General features: G+C 47.3%; 1 protein-coding gene across 1 annotated transcript in view; it reads right to left on the bottom strand.

Annotated features, from left to right (window-relative positions):
- Window positions 1-17296, bottom strand: part of cdh16 (cadherin 16, KSP-cadherin) — a 157577-nt gene that overhangs the window by 70100 nt on the left and 70181 nt on the right. The window contains exon 11 of the mRNA XM_060911626.1: window positions 2040-2231. Within this exon, the coding sequence (XP_060767609.1) occupies window positions 2040-2231 (192 nt within the window). The remainder of the gene's footprint in view (window positions 1-2039; window positions 2232-17296) is intronic.

Genomic DNA, 17296 nt, shown 5'->3' with positions numbered 1-17296 from the left:
AAATGAAGGCTAACACATGTCTCCTCCTACAAATGTGAAGTTACTGTATGCATGAGCAATTGCCTAACATTGGTCTAATCAATACTGAAGAGAGGTAGGCTATAAACAACAAGGGAGCATGGCCAATTATGCTCTCTTGAACTCTTGGCCATGAACTGTGTTAGGATTCAAACTTACAATCTCCCAGCAATAGGAGGAAACCTTAGACAAGTGCACCTCTACAAAGTCCTTGATGTCATTAACGGCCAAGGATTCCAGTTGAGCTTCAGCACACAACAGCTAGTTATATGGCAAAAGCTGGTGCAATGTGAGCTACTAGGATATAAGGGTTGCTAAGGATACTAGGAGTTTAAGAGTTTTAGCAGAATTTGAAATCTGGACTGTTGACTCAAATGCAATGATTGTGTGGCATTTTAATGTTGTTAAATTACTGCCTTATCAAAGTGGAGTTTACTATTCAGATTTGGATGAGTTCATCAGTGTCATTGGTGAGATGTGGGCCTGATGAAGTGGAAAATGTGGGCCATCATGGAGCCGTTACTCATTTGCTATCAAGGGCTATAAATATAATGGATTTCATTACCTTTTCACAGGACGCCTTAATTCTAGCATATCATCAAACCCCAAGTGTACACATTTATGCATGACACTATCCGTGATAAGAACAGAACAACTTTCAGTCAAAATGAGCGTCAGCTAATGATACATTAATACAGAAAATTTTAATGCTTGATGGTTCATCATCTTTCACCAGTGCTTTATATAGAGGACATAGTGTGGATGACCCATATTAAAAAGGTGCACTTTTCAGACAGGAAGTCATGTGACTTTTACACTGGTGTGCAGCCAGATAAAGAGATGAATTTAGAGGGGATTAAAGATATTTTGTAGTGGGTGCGACATGTGGTAAGGGTTGAATACAAGGCCAGATTACTTGGGCAGAGGGAGTTTATAGTCAGAGCATAATCTCTTTAAATATCAAACTCTCTCTCTATAAAACTAATATAATACTGTCCAAAATCTTAGGCACACAAAAACAGTTTAGAGTTCCAAATGTTCATTTTCCAGCACAAAATTAAATGTTACAGAAAAAAAAAAGTTTGTATCTGAGCAGCATGTTACACAAGAGAGCACTTTTCAGATTAAAAAAAGAAAATATAATGAAGGATACTGGGTTTTGCTGCAAAATTAAGAAGCAAGTGTGGCAGTCAAAGTGTCTAGAAGAACTGTGGCTCGTTCTGCAAGATGCTCAGTAAAACCTACAGCTCATTTCCTTATAAAACTCCATTCATTGTTCCTGAGACTACTTTTTATCCCCCTGGCATATCCTTCTGGAAACCAAGAAAAAAATGTGCCTCTCAATTTCTCTTTTGTTGTGATTTCCTTACTAGGAATTTCCCAGCAACCCTCCTAGTCACATGATATATCACTGGAAAGCCCAGGATGTACTCTTTACAAGACACCAGGATTCAAGTGAATAGCTTGAAAGAGTAAGAGGGTGTGCACGTAAAACAAATGTCAACTACAGAGGACACAAGTCTATGGGTTAGTTCTCAGGAGGTTACAATGCCAGAGGGATATAGCTATCACTCTGTCCGTCTGTCTGTCTGTAAACATTTTAGCTTCTGGAGCATAACTCAAAAACTATTAGAAATTTTTTCATGAAACCTGACAGTTATGTTAAGTGACTAGAGGAGTTGTACCTTTTGACATTTTGGGATTTCTGTGATTTTAATTTTTTCCGTATTTCCATGGCAACCAACTCAACTTAGGAAAATCTGGAGTGGGGTTTCATGTGGGGGCCGGGGGGATACATCATCTCCTGATGGCTCTTGTTTTTTGTTTTGTTTTTTTTCATTTTTTTTTAAAGCAAAGGGTTGTCTCACACCAAATATTGATTTTTTTTTCATTTATTATAGCTTACTGCTGTTTATAGAATTTTTTTTAATGTTGAAACATTCCATTTCATTATTTTTAAGCCTCATGTATGGGTCTTATCTTAAAATCACTCCAGTGAATGAGGAAACATGAGGGAGTACCTTAGCAAGGACAAGAGAGACCTCGTTAGTCTGCTTATCTGTCACCAAAGTGAAGACCTCATCCTCGTTCCCTGACTCTAGTCGATAGTCGACCAGCCAGCTGTCTCCACCCCATTCATCAGCATCCCACGCGGTCACTGACGTCACGGTGGCACCCACTGGGGTATCCTCCGCCAAGTGAAACGGGCCATACTGAGAAAGACAGACAGGGAGAGAAAAAATGAGCATACACAAAATCAGATACGAACAACACAGCAGTGAAAGGTTTGCAATACATACAGAGAGAGAAAAATACAGAAAGATAAAAAAGGGGAAATAGTGAGACTGAGACAAGGCCAAGGAAGATTACAGTGGGGTAAGACTAATATTAGAGAGAGAAATGCGGCGTGAGCTGTATAATAATAAAATAGAGGAGAAAGGAGCATGAGGAATGGAGTTCAGTATGAAGCTCCGTAGATAAACGCGCTGGAGGAAGTGTTGAAGGAAATGTGAAGGTGAACAAAAGAGATAAGTCAGGAAAATTGTGGCCATCTTAAAATATACTTCGATAAAACCTTGTTGCATCAGCACCTAGATACTCAGCAAGGTTAATAACATGTTAATTACTTTAGCTACCAGAGGCTAAACACATTGTCAGAAAATCTTCTCTGGTCCTCACGTGGATGACACACAGGGTGAGATTTAAAGAAAAGCCTGACTTAAAATACAGTTTTCCCTTTTACCTCAAATGTAGTCAATCTATCAAAAGGACTAATGCAAATAACAATATTGAGCATGTTGAGCTCGTTAACAGATTTTACACTTAAAAAATAATAAAACATGCAGCTGTGTGCATTTTTAAATGTGTGGAAAATGTGTTCTCATATGATATGTGGTAGATATGTGGTAGATGTGATCAATGGCTAACTATTAGTGCACAGATTAAAAATTGACCAGAGTACTTCATATACACATCCCATCTGACTGCTATTTATGACTGTTTACATTGACAAGTTAGAGTGTCGTGCCTAAATTGACTGTCCGGTCAGAGTGATTCTGAATATCCAATGTTGTCGTGGGCGGCACGGTGGTGTAGTGGTTAGCGCTGTCGCCTCACAGCAAGAAGGTCCTGGGTTTGAGCCCCGGGGCTGGCGAGGGCCTTTCTGTGTGGAGTTTGCATGTTCTCCCCGTGTCTGCGTGGGTTTCCCCCACAGTCCAAAGACATGCAGGTTAGGTTAACTGGTGACTCTAAATTGACCGTAGGTATGAATGTGAGTGTGAATGGTTGTCTGTGTCTATGTGTCAGCCCTGTGATGACCTGGCGACTTGTCCAGGGTGTACCCCGCCTTTCGCCCATAGTCAGCTGGGATAGGCTCCAGCTTGCCTGCGACCCTGTAGAAGGATAAAGCGGCTAGAGATAATGAGATGAGATGTTGTCGTCTTTTTACTTCTGTTCTGAACAAAACTAGATGAGCAAGGCCTGTGCAAACCTTGTATAGATGTTAATAAACAGGTAGTAGAAACAAAAGGCATAGTGAAGAAGTGGATCTTACATCATTTGTTGATTGGATAGTCAATCTTGGCACAGCGTTTTTACTGAATCACCAAATCATGGTCATCAATTCATTGTTGGAAAAAAATACACACATTAACAGAGAGTCACACTGGTAAGCTTGTGATGGTACATCTCCAAGTAGCAGGAAAATCAGCAGAGTTTGCCTTTATGGAAACATTACAGCATTGCATTATATTTATACTGGTTTTAGGCACAAAAATGAAGACTTTTAAATCTCATATGAAGCTTATTAGGTTAGTTGTGAGTGCTAAGTAGATGACTAGTGATACTGAGCAAGGATATGAGGTGCTAAATATAAAAAGTTTTCTACTTTACCCTTTTCTGTCTGACTGTTTTGAGGCCATTCTGATACATTTAGATAGTGGTTCATGTAAAATAACAGTTTTAAGTTTCAGTGTAAATATTAAATATGAATTTTACATCTAAAACTAAATGTCAAATGTAAATAATAATATAAATGTTAAATATAGAAGGTAACTGTTTTTACTCTATCCACATTCACTCGATATGAGCAATCGTGTCTTCTGATTGGTTACTCTACTACTAGGATATCAGTTCATATACCATGAGTAGAGAAAAACAAAATGGCAGCTTTGTTATTTAAAAGAAATAGAAATTTTATTTAAAATTTATAAGAAATAGAAATAGCTAAAAGAATATAGTTTTTGTGTCCCCCCCCCCCGCCCAAATATCTCCTGTTCTACACTCCAGCCCAGTCGGTGGTGGTAATGCACCTTTTAAGTTGGTTTGCCAACTGCCAAAAAAAGAAGAAAAGAAAATGGCAGAACATGTTACTGAACTAAGCGAGGACAAAATAAAAACTCTACTCGAAAATAAAACCCCAAAAAATACAAATATATAAAATGAAAGTATTTGATGGTAAGAACGTATGTTTTTTATTTGTCAATGTGGCAGCGGGGGCGTGGTCAAGCGTCGGTCTGTGACCGGAGGGCGGAGTCAGGGAAGGTAAGTGGCAGAATCACTGCACCTGATGTGAATTAACCTGTGTTTGTGTGTCTTCCCCAGTGACCACCCTATATAACGAGAGAGAGCAGAGGAGGAGCTCTCTCCCCAACCAGATGACTGATGTGTGTGTGCGTGTCTGTGTGACTGGGAGATTGAAAAAGCTGAAAATAAAGAGGTTTTTTGAAACTCAGTTCTGCCCTGCCGTACTTCTGTGCTCCACCCACCCGCTCAAAGTCCTACAGTGGTGCCGAAACCTGGGAAGGAGCACAGAGGAGAACAGCCTCATGGAGTCCTCCCCCTTCGCGGACCTGATCCACACCCTCGCTAAGGCCCAACAGAGCCAGCACCAGGCGCTGGTCGCCCTCCGAAAGGAGCAAGCGCAAAGGTTCGAGGCCCTGGTGCTGGCGCAACAGGAAGATCATCAGGCGTTCCGGCACCTCCTCGCATTGGCGGGGTCCACCACCTCCACTGCCGCGGGCCCTCCCCACCTCACCCTAACGAAGATGGGTCCGCACGACGACCCCGAGGCCTTCCTAGCACTCTTCAAGCAAGCAGCAGAGGCCTGGGGCTGGCCGGTGGAACAGCGCGCGGTGGGCCTCCTCCCCCTGCTAACAGGCGAGGCGCAGCTGGCCATGCTACAGCTCCCCGCCGACAGCCGGCCGGGCTGTCCTCCAGCGTGTGGGGCGTACCCCTGAACAACAATGTCAGCGCTTCTGCGCTCTACGCCTAGAGGAGGTTGGCCAGCAGTTCGAGTTTGGCCAGCAACTCCGGGATGCCTGCCGGCGGTGGCTGAGGGCTGACAACCGCAACACCGAGGGATTCATCAATCTGGTGGTACTGGAGCAGTTCGTCGCCCGGCTTCCCGAAGGGACCGCGGACTGGGTCCAGTGCCATCGCCCGGCATCGCTGGATCAGGCCATCGAGTTGACAGAGGATCATTTGGCGGCTGTTCCAATGGCAGGATCGCAGATCTCCTCTTCTCCTCTCTCTCTCCCTCCCCTTCTGTGTCTCATCCTTGCCCCATTCCCCCACCGCGGAGGCGGGGACCAGCTCCACCCCAGCCTGCCCGCCGCACCCGTGCTGCCCTCCCGTTTCCCGCTTCCATGTCTCTCTCTCCCCCCCTCAGGTGAGTGAGCCCCAGAGTGCCGGTGCAGAGAGAGAGCCTGAGCCAGTTTGCTGGCGCTGCAGGGAGCCGGGGCACCTCCAGCATCAGTGCTCGGCAATGGAGGTGGGCGCGGTAGTCCAGATCCCTGACGCGCCAGGAACTGCCCTCGATCGGGCCGGAGCGTATTGCATACCGGTGAGTGTCCAAGGGGATACGTATCAGGCTTTGGTGGACTCTGGCTGTAATCAGACCTCAATCCACCAAAGCCTAATGCAAGACGAGGCATTCGGGGGAGCACAATTGGTGAAGGTGTTGTGTGTGTGCACGGGGATGTTCACAACTACCCTTTAGTGTCGGTCCACATTCTATTTCGAGGGTAAAAATTTAGTGTAAAGGCGGCAGTTAATCCTCGCCTTACCTACTCGATAATTTTGGGGACTGATTGGCCAGGATTTCGGGAGTTACTGACTCATTTAGGGAAAAGTGGGTCCTGCCATAGTTCAGCAGGGGGAAGTCCCGGTGTCGCATTGGCGGGAGCAGCTGTCACAGAGCCGTCTACGTCATCTCCGTGTCAGAGTGAGGAGCAGCAGGCTCCTCCTCCCTCTCTCGGGCAATCCCTCGCGGATTTCCCGTTAGAGCAGTCGCGAGACAAGACTATGCGGCATGCGTTTGACCAAGTGAGAGTAATCGATGGTCAAATGCTCCAGCCAAACGCCACCCCGTCCTTCCCCTATTTCTCCATTATGAAGGATAGATTATACTGAGTGATGCAGGACACTCAGACTAAGGAGCCAATCACACAACATTTGATCCCAAAGAGCCACCGGGAATTGATATTCCAGGCGGCTCACTTTAATCCCATGGCTGGACACTTGGGGCAGGATAAGACACTAGCCCGAATAATGGCCCGATTCTATTGGCCAGGGATTCGCGGCGATGTCCGTAGGTGGTGTACGGCATGCCGCGAATGCCAGTTAGTAAATCCAGCGGCCATTCCAAAAGCGCCTTTGTGCCCTTTACCATTAATTGAGACCCCGTTTGAAAGAATTGGGATGGATCTCGTTGGGCCATTAGATCGGTCAACACAAGGGTATAGCTTTATTTTAGTTCTGGTGGACTATGCAACGCGATACCCGGAAGCAGTGCCTCTTCACAATATCTCAGCACGTAGTATTGCAGAAGCACTCTTCCACGTCATCTCCCGAGTCGGAATCCCCAAAGAGATTCTGACTGATCAAGGCACTTCGTTTATGTCATGCACACCGCGCGAACTGTATGGGTTACTGGGAATTAAGCCGATCCGCACCAGCGTTTATCACCCACAAACGGACGGTTAAGTTGAATGGTTCAATCGCACCCTCAAGAATATAATTAAAAAGTTTGTATGCGAGGACGCACGCAATTGGGATAAATGGCTCAAACCCCTGTTATTCACAGTGCGAGAGGTCCCACAAGCCTCCACGGGGTCCTCCCCATTTGAATTTTTATATGGGTGTAAGCCACGCGGCATCCTAGAGGTACTGCAGGAAAATTGGGAGGAGGGACCTTCACCGAGCAAAAATGAAATTCAATACGTTATCGACCTGCGCGCAAAACTCCATACACACACCTAACCCAGGAGAATTTGCGGCAGGCCCAAGAATGGCAAATCTACCTGTACAACAGGGGTACGCACCTTAGGGAGTTCGCACCAGGAGATAAAGTACTCGTACTGTTGCCCACGTCGAGCTGCAAATTGATCGCCAAGTGGCAAGGACCCTTTGAGGTCACACGGCGAGTAGGGGACGTTGACTATGAGGTGAGGCAAACAGACAGGGGTGGGGTGCTACAGATTTACCACCTCAATCTGCTCAAACTCTGTAACGAGGAGGTCCCCGTGGAGTTGGTGTCGTTGGTTCCAGAGAAGGCGGAGCTGGGGCCGGAGGTTCAAAAGGGAACATTGACATCGCTTACCTTTCCGGTCCCCTGTGGAGACCACCTCTCCCCGACCCAACTCACGGAGGTTGCCCAGTTGCAGACCGAATTTTCGGACATGTTCTCGCCCCTGCCCGGCTGCACCCACCTCATAGAACACCACATTGAGGTCCCCGGGGGTGGTAGTGCACAGCCGCCCTTACAGACTGCCCGAACACAAGAAAAAGGTAGTTCGGGAAGAACTCGAGGCCATGCTCGACATGGGCATCGTCAAGGAGTCCCACAGTGCCTGGAGCAATCCGGTGGTCTTGGTTCCCAAGGCCGATGCGTCGGTCCGGTTCTGTGTGAACTATAGAAAAGTCAACGTGGTGTCTAAATTCGATGCATACCCAATGCCTCGTATTGATGAGTTGCTCGATCGACTAAGCACGGCTCGCTTTTATTCGACACTGGATTTGACAAAGGGTTATTGGCAGATTCCCTTGACTCCACTATCCCGAGACAAAACGACCTTTTCCACACCGTTTGGCTTACACCAATTTGTCACACTTCCTTTTGGGCTGTTTGGGGCACCCGCTATGTTCCAGCGGCTTATGGATAGGGTCCTCTGCCCCCACGCCACCTATGTGGCCTCATACTTAGACGACATTATATTCTATAGTAATGACTGGCCACGGCATCTGCAACATCTGAGGGCCATCCTTAGGTCGCTGAGGTGAGCAGGTCTCACGGCCAACCCGAAGAAGTGTGCGATTGGGTGGGTGGAAGTACGGTATCTGGGCTTCCACTTGGGCAACGGGCAGGTGCGTCCCCAAATTAATAAGACAGCAGCTATTGCAGCCTGCCCGAGGCCCAAGACCAAAAAGGGGGTGAGACAGTTCCTGGGGCTGGCTGGCTACTATCGTAGGTTTATACCTAATTATTCGGACGTCAACAGCCCACTGACTGATCTCACTAAAAAGGGGGCACCAGATCCAGTCCAGTGGACGGAGCAATGCCAGCGGGCTTTCTCTGAGGTGAAGGCTGCACTGTGCAGGGGGCCACTGTTACACTCCCCTGACTTTTCTCACCTCTTTATGTTGCCGACGGACGCGTTGGACAGAGGGCTGGGGGCTGTTCTGTCCCAGGAGGTGGAGGATCGCCCCATGCTGTACATCAGCAGAAAGCTGTCGGTGCGTGAGGGGCGCTACAGCACGATAATGAAAGAGTGCCTGGCGATCGAGTGGGCGGTCCTCGCCCTCCGCTACTACCTGCTGGGACGCCCTTTCACCCTCTGTTCGGACCACATGCCCCTCCAGTGGCTCCACCGCATGAAGGATGCCAACGCGCGGATCACCCGTTGGTATCTGGCACTCCAGCCCTTTAACTTCAAGGTGATCCGCAGGCAGATGGTCATGGCGGACTTCCTCTCCCGTCAAGGGGGGGGGAGTCGGCTGCAGGCCGGGCGGTGGGGGTATGTGGTAGCAGGGGCATGGTCAAGCATCGGTCTGTGACCAGAGGGCGGAGTCAGGGAAGGTAAGTGGCCGAATCACTGCACCTGATGTGAGTTAACCTGTGTTTGTGTGTCTTCCCCAGTGACCGCACCCTATATAATGAGAGAGAGAGCAGAGGAAGGGAGCTCTCTCCCCAACCAGATAATTGATGTGTGTGTGCGTGTCTGTGTGACTGGGAGATTGAGAAAGCTGAAAATAAAGAGTTTTTTTGAAACTCAGTTCTGGCCTGCCGTACTTCTGTGCTTCACCCACCCGCTCAAAGTCCTATAGTCAAGAATTATTATTATAGCATTTTTCACAAATTGCTACTGTCATTTTGCCGATTTGTTTACATTCTAAGCAGAATTATTTTGTCAGATGTTTTGTATAAAGTTTTTGTTTCTCGAATTTGCTAAAACTAAAAATGCTCTGTGTCTCAAAATCCAGTGAATGTGGATATAATAAAACAGTTATTCCACCCAATCTCGTTGTACAACCCCGATTCCAAAAAAGTTTGGACAAAGTACAAATTGTAAATAAAAACGGAATGCAATGATGTGGAAGTTTCAAAATTCCATATTTTATTCAGAATAGAACGTAGATGACATATCAAATGTTTAAAGTGAGAAAATGTATCATTTAAAGAGAAAAATTAGGTGATTTTAAATTTCATGACAACAACACATCTCAAAAAAGTTGGGACAAGGCCATGTTTACCACTGTGAGACATCCCCTTTTCTCTTTACAACAGTCTTAATGTCTGGGGACTGAGGAGACAAGTTGCTCAAGTTTAGGGATAGGAATGTTAACCCATTCTTGTCTAATGTAGGATTCTACTTGCTCAACTGTCTTAGGTCTTTTTTGTCATATCTTCTGTTTTATGATGCGCCAAATGTTTTCTATGGGTGAAAGATCTGGACTGCAGACTGGCCAGTTCAGTACCCGGACCCTTCTTCTATGCAGCCATGATGCTGTAATTGATGCAGTATGTGGTTTGGCATTGTCATGTTGGAAAATGCAAGGTCTTCCCTGAAAGAGACGTCGTCTGGATGGGAGCATATGTTGCTCTAGAACCTGGCTATACCTTTCAGCATTGATGGTGTCTTTCCAGATGTGTAAGCTGCCCATGCCACACGCACTAATGCAACCCCATACCATCAGAGATGCAGGCTTCTGAACTGAGCGTTGATAACAACTTGGGTCGTCCTTCTCCTCTTTAGTCCGAATGACACGGCGTCCCTGATTTCCATAAAGAACTTCAAATTTTGATTCGCCTGACCACAGAACAGTTTGCCACAGTCCATTTTAAATGAGCCTTGGCCCAGAGAAGACGTCTGCGCTTCTGGATCATGTTTAGATACGGCTTCTTCTTTGAGCTATAGAGTTTTAGCTGGCAACGGCAAATGGCACGGTGAATTGTGTTCACAGATAATGTTCTCTGGAAATGTTCCTGAGCCCATTTTGTGATTTCCAATACAGAAGAATGCCTGTATATGATGCAGTGCCGTCTAAGGGCCCAAAGATCTTGGGCACCCAGTATGGTTTTCCGGCCTTGACCCTTACGCACAGAGATTCTTCCACATTCTCTGAATCTTTTGACGATATTATGCACTGTAGATGATTGATATGTTCAAACTCTTTGCAATTTTACACTGTCGAACTCCTTTCTGATATTGCTCCACTATTTGTCGGCGCAGAATTAGGGGGATTGGTGATCCTCTTCCCATCTTTACTTCTGAGAGCCGCTGCCACTCCAAGATGCTATTTTTATAGCCAGTCATGTTAATGACCTCTTGCCAGTTGACCTAATGAGTTGCAATTTGGTCCTCCAGCTGTTCCTTTTTTGTACCTTTAACTTTTCCAGCCTCTTATTGCCCCGTCCCAACTTTTTTGAAATGTGTTGCTGTCATGAAATTTTCTAATGAGTTAATATTTGGCATGAAATTTCAAAATGTCTCACTTTCGACATTTGATATGTTGTCAATGTTCTATTGTGAATACAATATCAGTTTTTGAGATTTGTAAATTATTGCATTCCGTTTTTATTTACAATTTGTACTTTGTCCCAACTTTTTTGGAATCGGGGTTGTACATGGCTTATAGCCAACTTGGCACTAGGCGCCTCATCGGCTATCAACTCATATACGACTTGATTTCATGGAATAACTGTTAAATGTTTATACATTTATATGTGAATTGATGGTGGTGTAGTGGTTGGCACTGTTGCCTCACAGCAAGAAGGTTCGAGGTTTGAGCCCAGTGGCCAACAAGGGCCTTTCTGTGTGTAGTTTGCATGTTCTCCCCGGGTTTCCTCCAGGTGCTCTGGTTTCCCCCACAGTCCAAAGACATGCAGGTTAGGCTAATTGGTGATTCTGAATTGACCGTGAGTGTGAATGGTTGTTTGACTCTATGTGTCAGTCCTGGCGATTTGTCCAGGGTGTACCCCGCCTCTCGCCCATAGTCAGCTGGGATAGGCTCTGGCTTACCCATGACCCTGCACAAGATAAGTGGTTACGGATAATGGATAGATGGATGGATGTGAATTGATCTTGTCCTTTCAAAATGGGAAAGGTCAAACATTAGGAAAACAAAGCACCAGCTGGGTTGCCAGGGTGGTTATTTGCACTCCTAGTGCTAGTTTTGGAATAGCATAACATATTTGGAATAATATTAGCATATGAACAAAACGGTGAACTTCTATGTTTAACATTTAGATTTACCATTTAGACTTGTATTTAAAATTTACACTGAAACTTCAAACTTAGGCGGCACGGTGGTGTAGTGGTTAGCGCTGTCGCCTCACAGCAAGAAGGTCCGGGTTCGAGCCCTGTGGCCGACGAGGGCCTTTCTGTGTGGAGTTTGCATGTTCTCCCCATGTCCGCGTGGGTTTCCTCTGGGTACTCCGGTTTCCCCCACAGTCCAAAGACATGCAGGTTAGGTTAACTGGTGACTCTAAATTGACTGTGAGTGTGAAATTTGAGTGGGACAGTTGAGGGTTATAACTGTTAATATTATAGTCAGGCTGTCTGTTGTTGCCCAAATGAGGATGGGTTCCCTTTTGAGTCTGGTTCCTCTTGAGGTTTCTTCCTCATGTCGTCTGAGGGAGTTTTTCCTTGCCACCGTCGCCACAGGCTTGCTCATTGGGGATAGATTAGGGATAAAATTAGCTCATGTTTTAAGTCGTTCAAATTCTGTAAAGCTGCTTTGCGACAATGTTTATTGTTAAAAGCGCTATACAAATAAACTTGATTTGATTTGATTTGAATGGTTGTCTGTGTCTATGTGTCAGCCCTGTGATGACCTGGCGACTTGTCCAGGGTGTACCCCGCCTTTCGCCCGTAGTCAGCTGGGATAGGCTCCAGCTTGCCTGCGACCCTGTAGAACAGGATAAAGCGGCTACAGATGATGAGATGAGAAGAGATGAGATGAGACTTCAAACTTGCATAAATCACAACCTAAAAGTATCACAACGGCCTCCAGTGTTTAAAAAAAGGTGAGCTAGAAAAGAATATTAAACATTTTACAAATGCATGATTCATGTCAAGAGAGGTATCAGACTATATATCTTCTTAATGTTCTCAAGAGCCAGAGAAGCAACAGAAGCAGAAGTTTTGCAGATCCACTATATCACTCTCTTTATAATAGTTTGTGTTCCTGCAGTGAGTCTTGGCAGGTTCATGCGAGGTGGTGAGCTTCTCTATCTCAGCCTGTATGTCAGCATGTTTGGGAGAACAGTAATCAGCTCTTCTCACTGAGCTTCTGATCAGCCAGGCTAAACCTGTCAACACTCACACTCCACTGCACCATCACACACTCACATGGCTACACCATCTCAACCTGCTTAAGAGTTTTTTCCACCTCTTGCTTTGTGTGTGTATGCATGTGTGATAGAGAGAGGGAGAGAATGAGCACTGATTTTGGCAAACACTTCAAAATAACAACAGCATGTCATTTAATTTAAATAACTTACAGTAGAAGTAGCAATAGCTGGATATTTTCAGCAGTGGCTATTGCTTAAGTTTTAAGGTAAGCTGTTTGCCCTCAAGGTGCATGTTCCCATGATTCAGCACTGGCAGCCTGACTCTGTAAATGCATTCGCTCAGACTACTGTACATCCATCTTATAAATCTTGGCTTTGCCTCAGAGAAGGGCTCGACCTCACTGTCAGCAGCAGGGGGAAATACATGGTGCCTATGCATCTTTCTCCTGGCATGCATCCTGAGCATTTTAAGGTTAGAATACCAAGCTGAAAGTGACCCCTTTTTGGGGTCTCTGGAACAGTTTCTGGCTCCACTGAGACCGTGATTAGGATAAAGAGGTTAAGAAGCCAAGCCAAGAAGCCTTTGTTTGGGCAGCACAGTGGTATAGTGGTCAGCACTGTCACCTTACAGCAAGAAGGTTCTGGGTTTAAGCCCAGTGGCTGACGGGGGCCTTTCTGTGTGGAGTTTGCATGTTCTCCCTGTGTCCCAGAGCACCAGTGCAGAGAGGAAGCCCGGGCTGGTTTGCTGGCGCTGCGGGGAGCCGGGCCACCTCCAACAGCAGTGCTCGGCAATGGAGGTTGGCGCGGTGGTTCGGATCCCCGACATGCCAGGAGCCGCCCTCAATCAGGCCGGAGCATATCGCATACCGGTGAGTGTCCAAGGGGATACATATCAGGTGTTGGTGGACTCTGGCTGTAATCAGACCTCAATCCACCAAAGCCTGGTGCACAACGAGGCATTGGGGGAGCACAGTTGGTGAAGGTGTTGTGTGTGCACAGGGATGTTCACAACTACCCTTTAGTGTCGGTCCACATTCTTTTTCGAGGGGAAAAATTTAGAGGAAAGGCGGCGGTTAATCCTCACCTTACCCACTAAATAATTTTGGGGACTGATTGGCCGGGATTTGGGGAATTAATGAGTCATTTAGTGAAGAGTGGGTCCTGCCGTAGTTCCACAGGGGGAGGTCCCGGTGTCACATTGGCGGGAGCAGCTGTCACAGAGCCGTCTACGTCATCTCCGTGTCAGAGTGAGGAGCCTCAGGCTCCTCCTCCTTCTATTGGGGAATCCCTTGCAGATTTTCCATTAGAGCAGTCGCGAGACGAGACTCTGTGGCATGCATTTGACCAAGTGAGAGTAATCGATGGTCAAACGCTCCAGCCAAATGCCACCCCTTCCTTCCCCTACTTCTCAATTATGAAGGATAGATTATACCGAGTGATGCAGGACACTCAGACTAAAGAACAAATCATGCAGCTTTTGATTCCAAAAAGCTGCCGGGAATTGGTATTCCAGGCGGTTCACTTTAATCCCATGGCTGGACACTTCAGGATAAGATTCAAGATTCAGGATTCATTGAAAGGACTTGATGTTTTACATATCCCTAGTATTTGCACCATTTGTAGGACGGGTGGGTGCTACACAGCTTTTACAGCAGGACACATCGTCAGTTGTGTACCTGAGCGTCACCGGGTGTTTCGGCCACTTAACACAATACACCCTCTGCTGAGGCAGGCCCACCACAGGTTGATCAAGCCTGGGTGTGTGTCCCGCTGCTAGCTGTTCCTAGCAGCCCAGATGGTATCGCCTCTCTTCAGCCATAACCAATGGCTTGTTCTCTCTGCAGTGTTGGCTAGTTCTTTGATGGCTTGTCTGTGCGCCTGCCCCCTGACTCCAATCTCCCTAAGGAGCTTTGCTGTTGTGCTTGCCACAAAGCCCCTGCAGCCCACCTCCACTGGACGCACCCTTATCTTCCAACCTTTGTCCTCTGCCTCAGCTGCAAGGTCAGAATAATGCAGCTTCTTGCACTCAAAGGCTTCTTCATGGGCATCCTCCCAGGGAACTGTTAGCTCAATGATGTAGGTGAGCCGGCAGGAATTAGACCAGAGGACGATGTCTGGACGAAGGGTTGTTATTGCAATCTCTGGAGGGAAGATGAGCCTCTGGTCTAGATCCACTCTCATCTGCCAGTCCCTGGCTGCATTCAGTGGGGACAGATCCACGCTTGAGGGCCCCCCCCACGCTTATCTCCCTCCTGCACAAACAATGGCTGGTGACTGTGCGCATTCTGGATGCTGACGAGCTTGCTGTTAGTTGCTACTCTCTTGCGCTCAAGTTTGTCAGCCAAACACTTGAGAACTTGGTTATGTTTCCAAGTGTATCTGCCTTGAGTGAGGCTAGTCTTGCAGCCAACCAGAATGTGTTTGAGTGTTGCAGGGGTTGTACACAGGGGGCAAGATGGGTCCTTTCCAAGCCACAGGTGCAGATTAGTGGGAGAGGGTAGGACATCATATGTAGCTCGGATGATGAAACTCAACCGGTTGGACTCCATGCCCCAAAGCTCGCTCCATGTTAGTTTCTTCCTCTCAACCCCCTCCCACCTCATCCAGCGGCCCTGTTTGGCTTGTGCCACAGCTTTGGAGCATCTGGCTGCTTCTTCCTGTCGTCGCACATCCTCCACCACCAAAGTGCGACGCTCAGTTATAGATGCATTCTGCCAGAGAGGTGTCATAGCTCCAAGGCCAAATCCTGCTCTTCCTTGTTGGACGTGGCCCACTACGTCCCGGTGCAGGAGGGCAGATTTGGCCTGTAGCACCGCTGTGGCAGGGGTCCACTTCCTCCCAGTTGCTAGGGTAGGAGCAGCACCTCTTACCATGGGGTCCCGGGAGTCAGCAAGGGACATGTCCAGCCTCACCTTCGCATACTTAAAATCTTCCACCAGACTTGAGATAGGCAGTGACAGGGCTCCTTTACAGTACAGTCCAACACTGCTGACGCACTTCGGAAGCCCAAGCCATTTCCTCACATACGTGTTCACTAGCCTTTCCAAGCTATTGGCATGGCTAAGTGAAACCTCGTACATGGTCAATGGCCACAGCAGCCTGGGTAGCAGCCCAAACTGGTAACACCACAGACACTAGCCCGAATAATGGCCCGGTTCTATTGACCAGGAATTCGCGGCGATGTCCGTAAGTGGTGTATGGCATGCCGCGAATGCCAGTTAGTAAATCCAGCAGCCATTCCAAAAGCGCCTTTGCGCCCCCTCCCATTAATCAAGACCCCGTTCGAAAGGATTGGGATGGATCTCGTCGGGCCATTAGATCGGTCAACACGAGGGTATCGCTTTATATTAGTGCTAGTGGACTATGCAACGCGATACCCGGAAGCAGTGCCTCTTTGCAATATCTCAGCACGCAGTATTGCGGAAGCGCTCTTCTGCGTCATCTCCGGAGTTGGAATCCCCAAAGAAATTCTGACTGATCAAGGCACCTCGTTTATGTCACGAACACTGAACGAACTGTATGGGTTATTAGGAATTAAGCCGATCCGCACCAGCGTTTATCACCCACAAATGGACAGTTTAGTCGAATGATTCAATCGCACCCTCAAAAATATAATTAAATTCGTAAGTGAGGACGCCCGCAATTGGGATAAATGGCTCGAACCCTTGTTATTTGCAGTGCGAGAGGTCCCACAAGCCTCCATAGGGTTCTCCCCATTTGAATTTTTATATGGGCATAAGCCATGCAGCATTTTAGACGTGCTGCGAGAAAATTGGGAGGAGGGACCTTCACCAAGTAAAAATGAGATTCAATACGTTATTGACCTGCACGCAAAACTCTACACACTCACTCACCTAACCCAGAAAATTGGGAGGAGGGACCTTCACCAAGTAAAAATGAGATTCAATACGTTATTGACCTGCACGCAAAACTCCACACACTCACTCACCTAACCCAGGAGAATTTGCGGCAGGCTCAAGAATGGCAAACCCGCCTGTACAACAAGGGTACGCATCTTACGGAGTTCGCACCGGGAGATAAAGTACTCGGCCTGTTGCCCACATCGAGCTCCAAATTAATCACTAAGTGGCAAGGACCCTTTTGAGGTCACACAGCAAGTAGAGGACGTCAACTATGAGGTAAGGCGAACGGACAGGGGTGGGGCGCTACAGATTTACCACCTCAATCTGCTCAAACTCCGGAACGAGGAGGTCCCCATGGCGTTGGTGTCGGTGGTTCTAGAGAAGGCGGAGCTGGGTCCGGAGGTTCCAAAGGGAACATTGGCATCGTGTACCTCTCCGGTCCCCTGTGGAGACCACCTCTCCCCGACCCAACTCGCGGAGGTTGCCCAGTTGCAGACCAAATTTTCGGATGTGTTCTCGCCCCTGCACGGCCACACCGACCTCATCGAGCACCACAGTGAGATCCCCCCGGGGGTGGTAGTGCACAGCCACCCTTACCGGCTACCCGAACACAAGAAAAAAG

Source organism: Neoarius graeffei, chromosome 27, assembly GCF_027579695.1.
Source record: "Neoarius graeffei isolate fNeoGra1 chromosome 27, fNeoGra1.pri, whole genome shotgun sequence".
Lineage (NCBI taxonomy): Eukaryota > Metazoa > Chordata > Actinopteri > Siluriformes > Ariidae > Neoarius > Neoarius graeffei.
The sequence above is the reverse complement of the archived record's forward strand: the minus strand, read 5'-3'. Positions and strand labels throughout refer to the sequence as shown.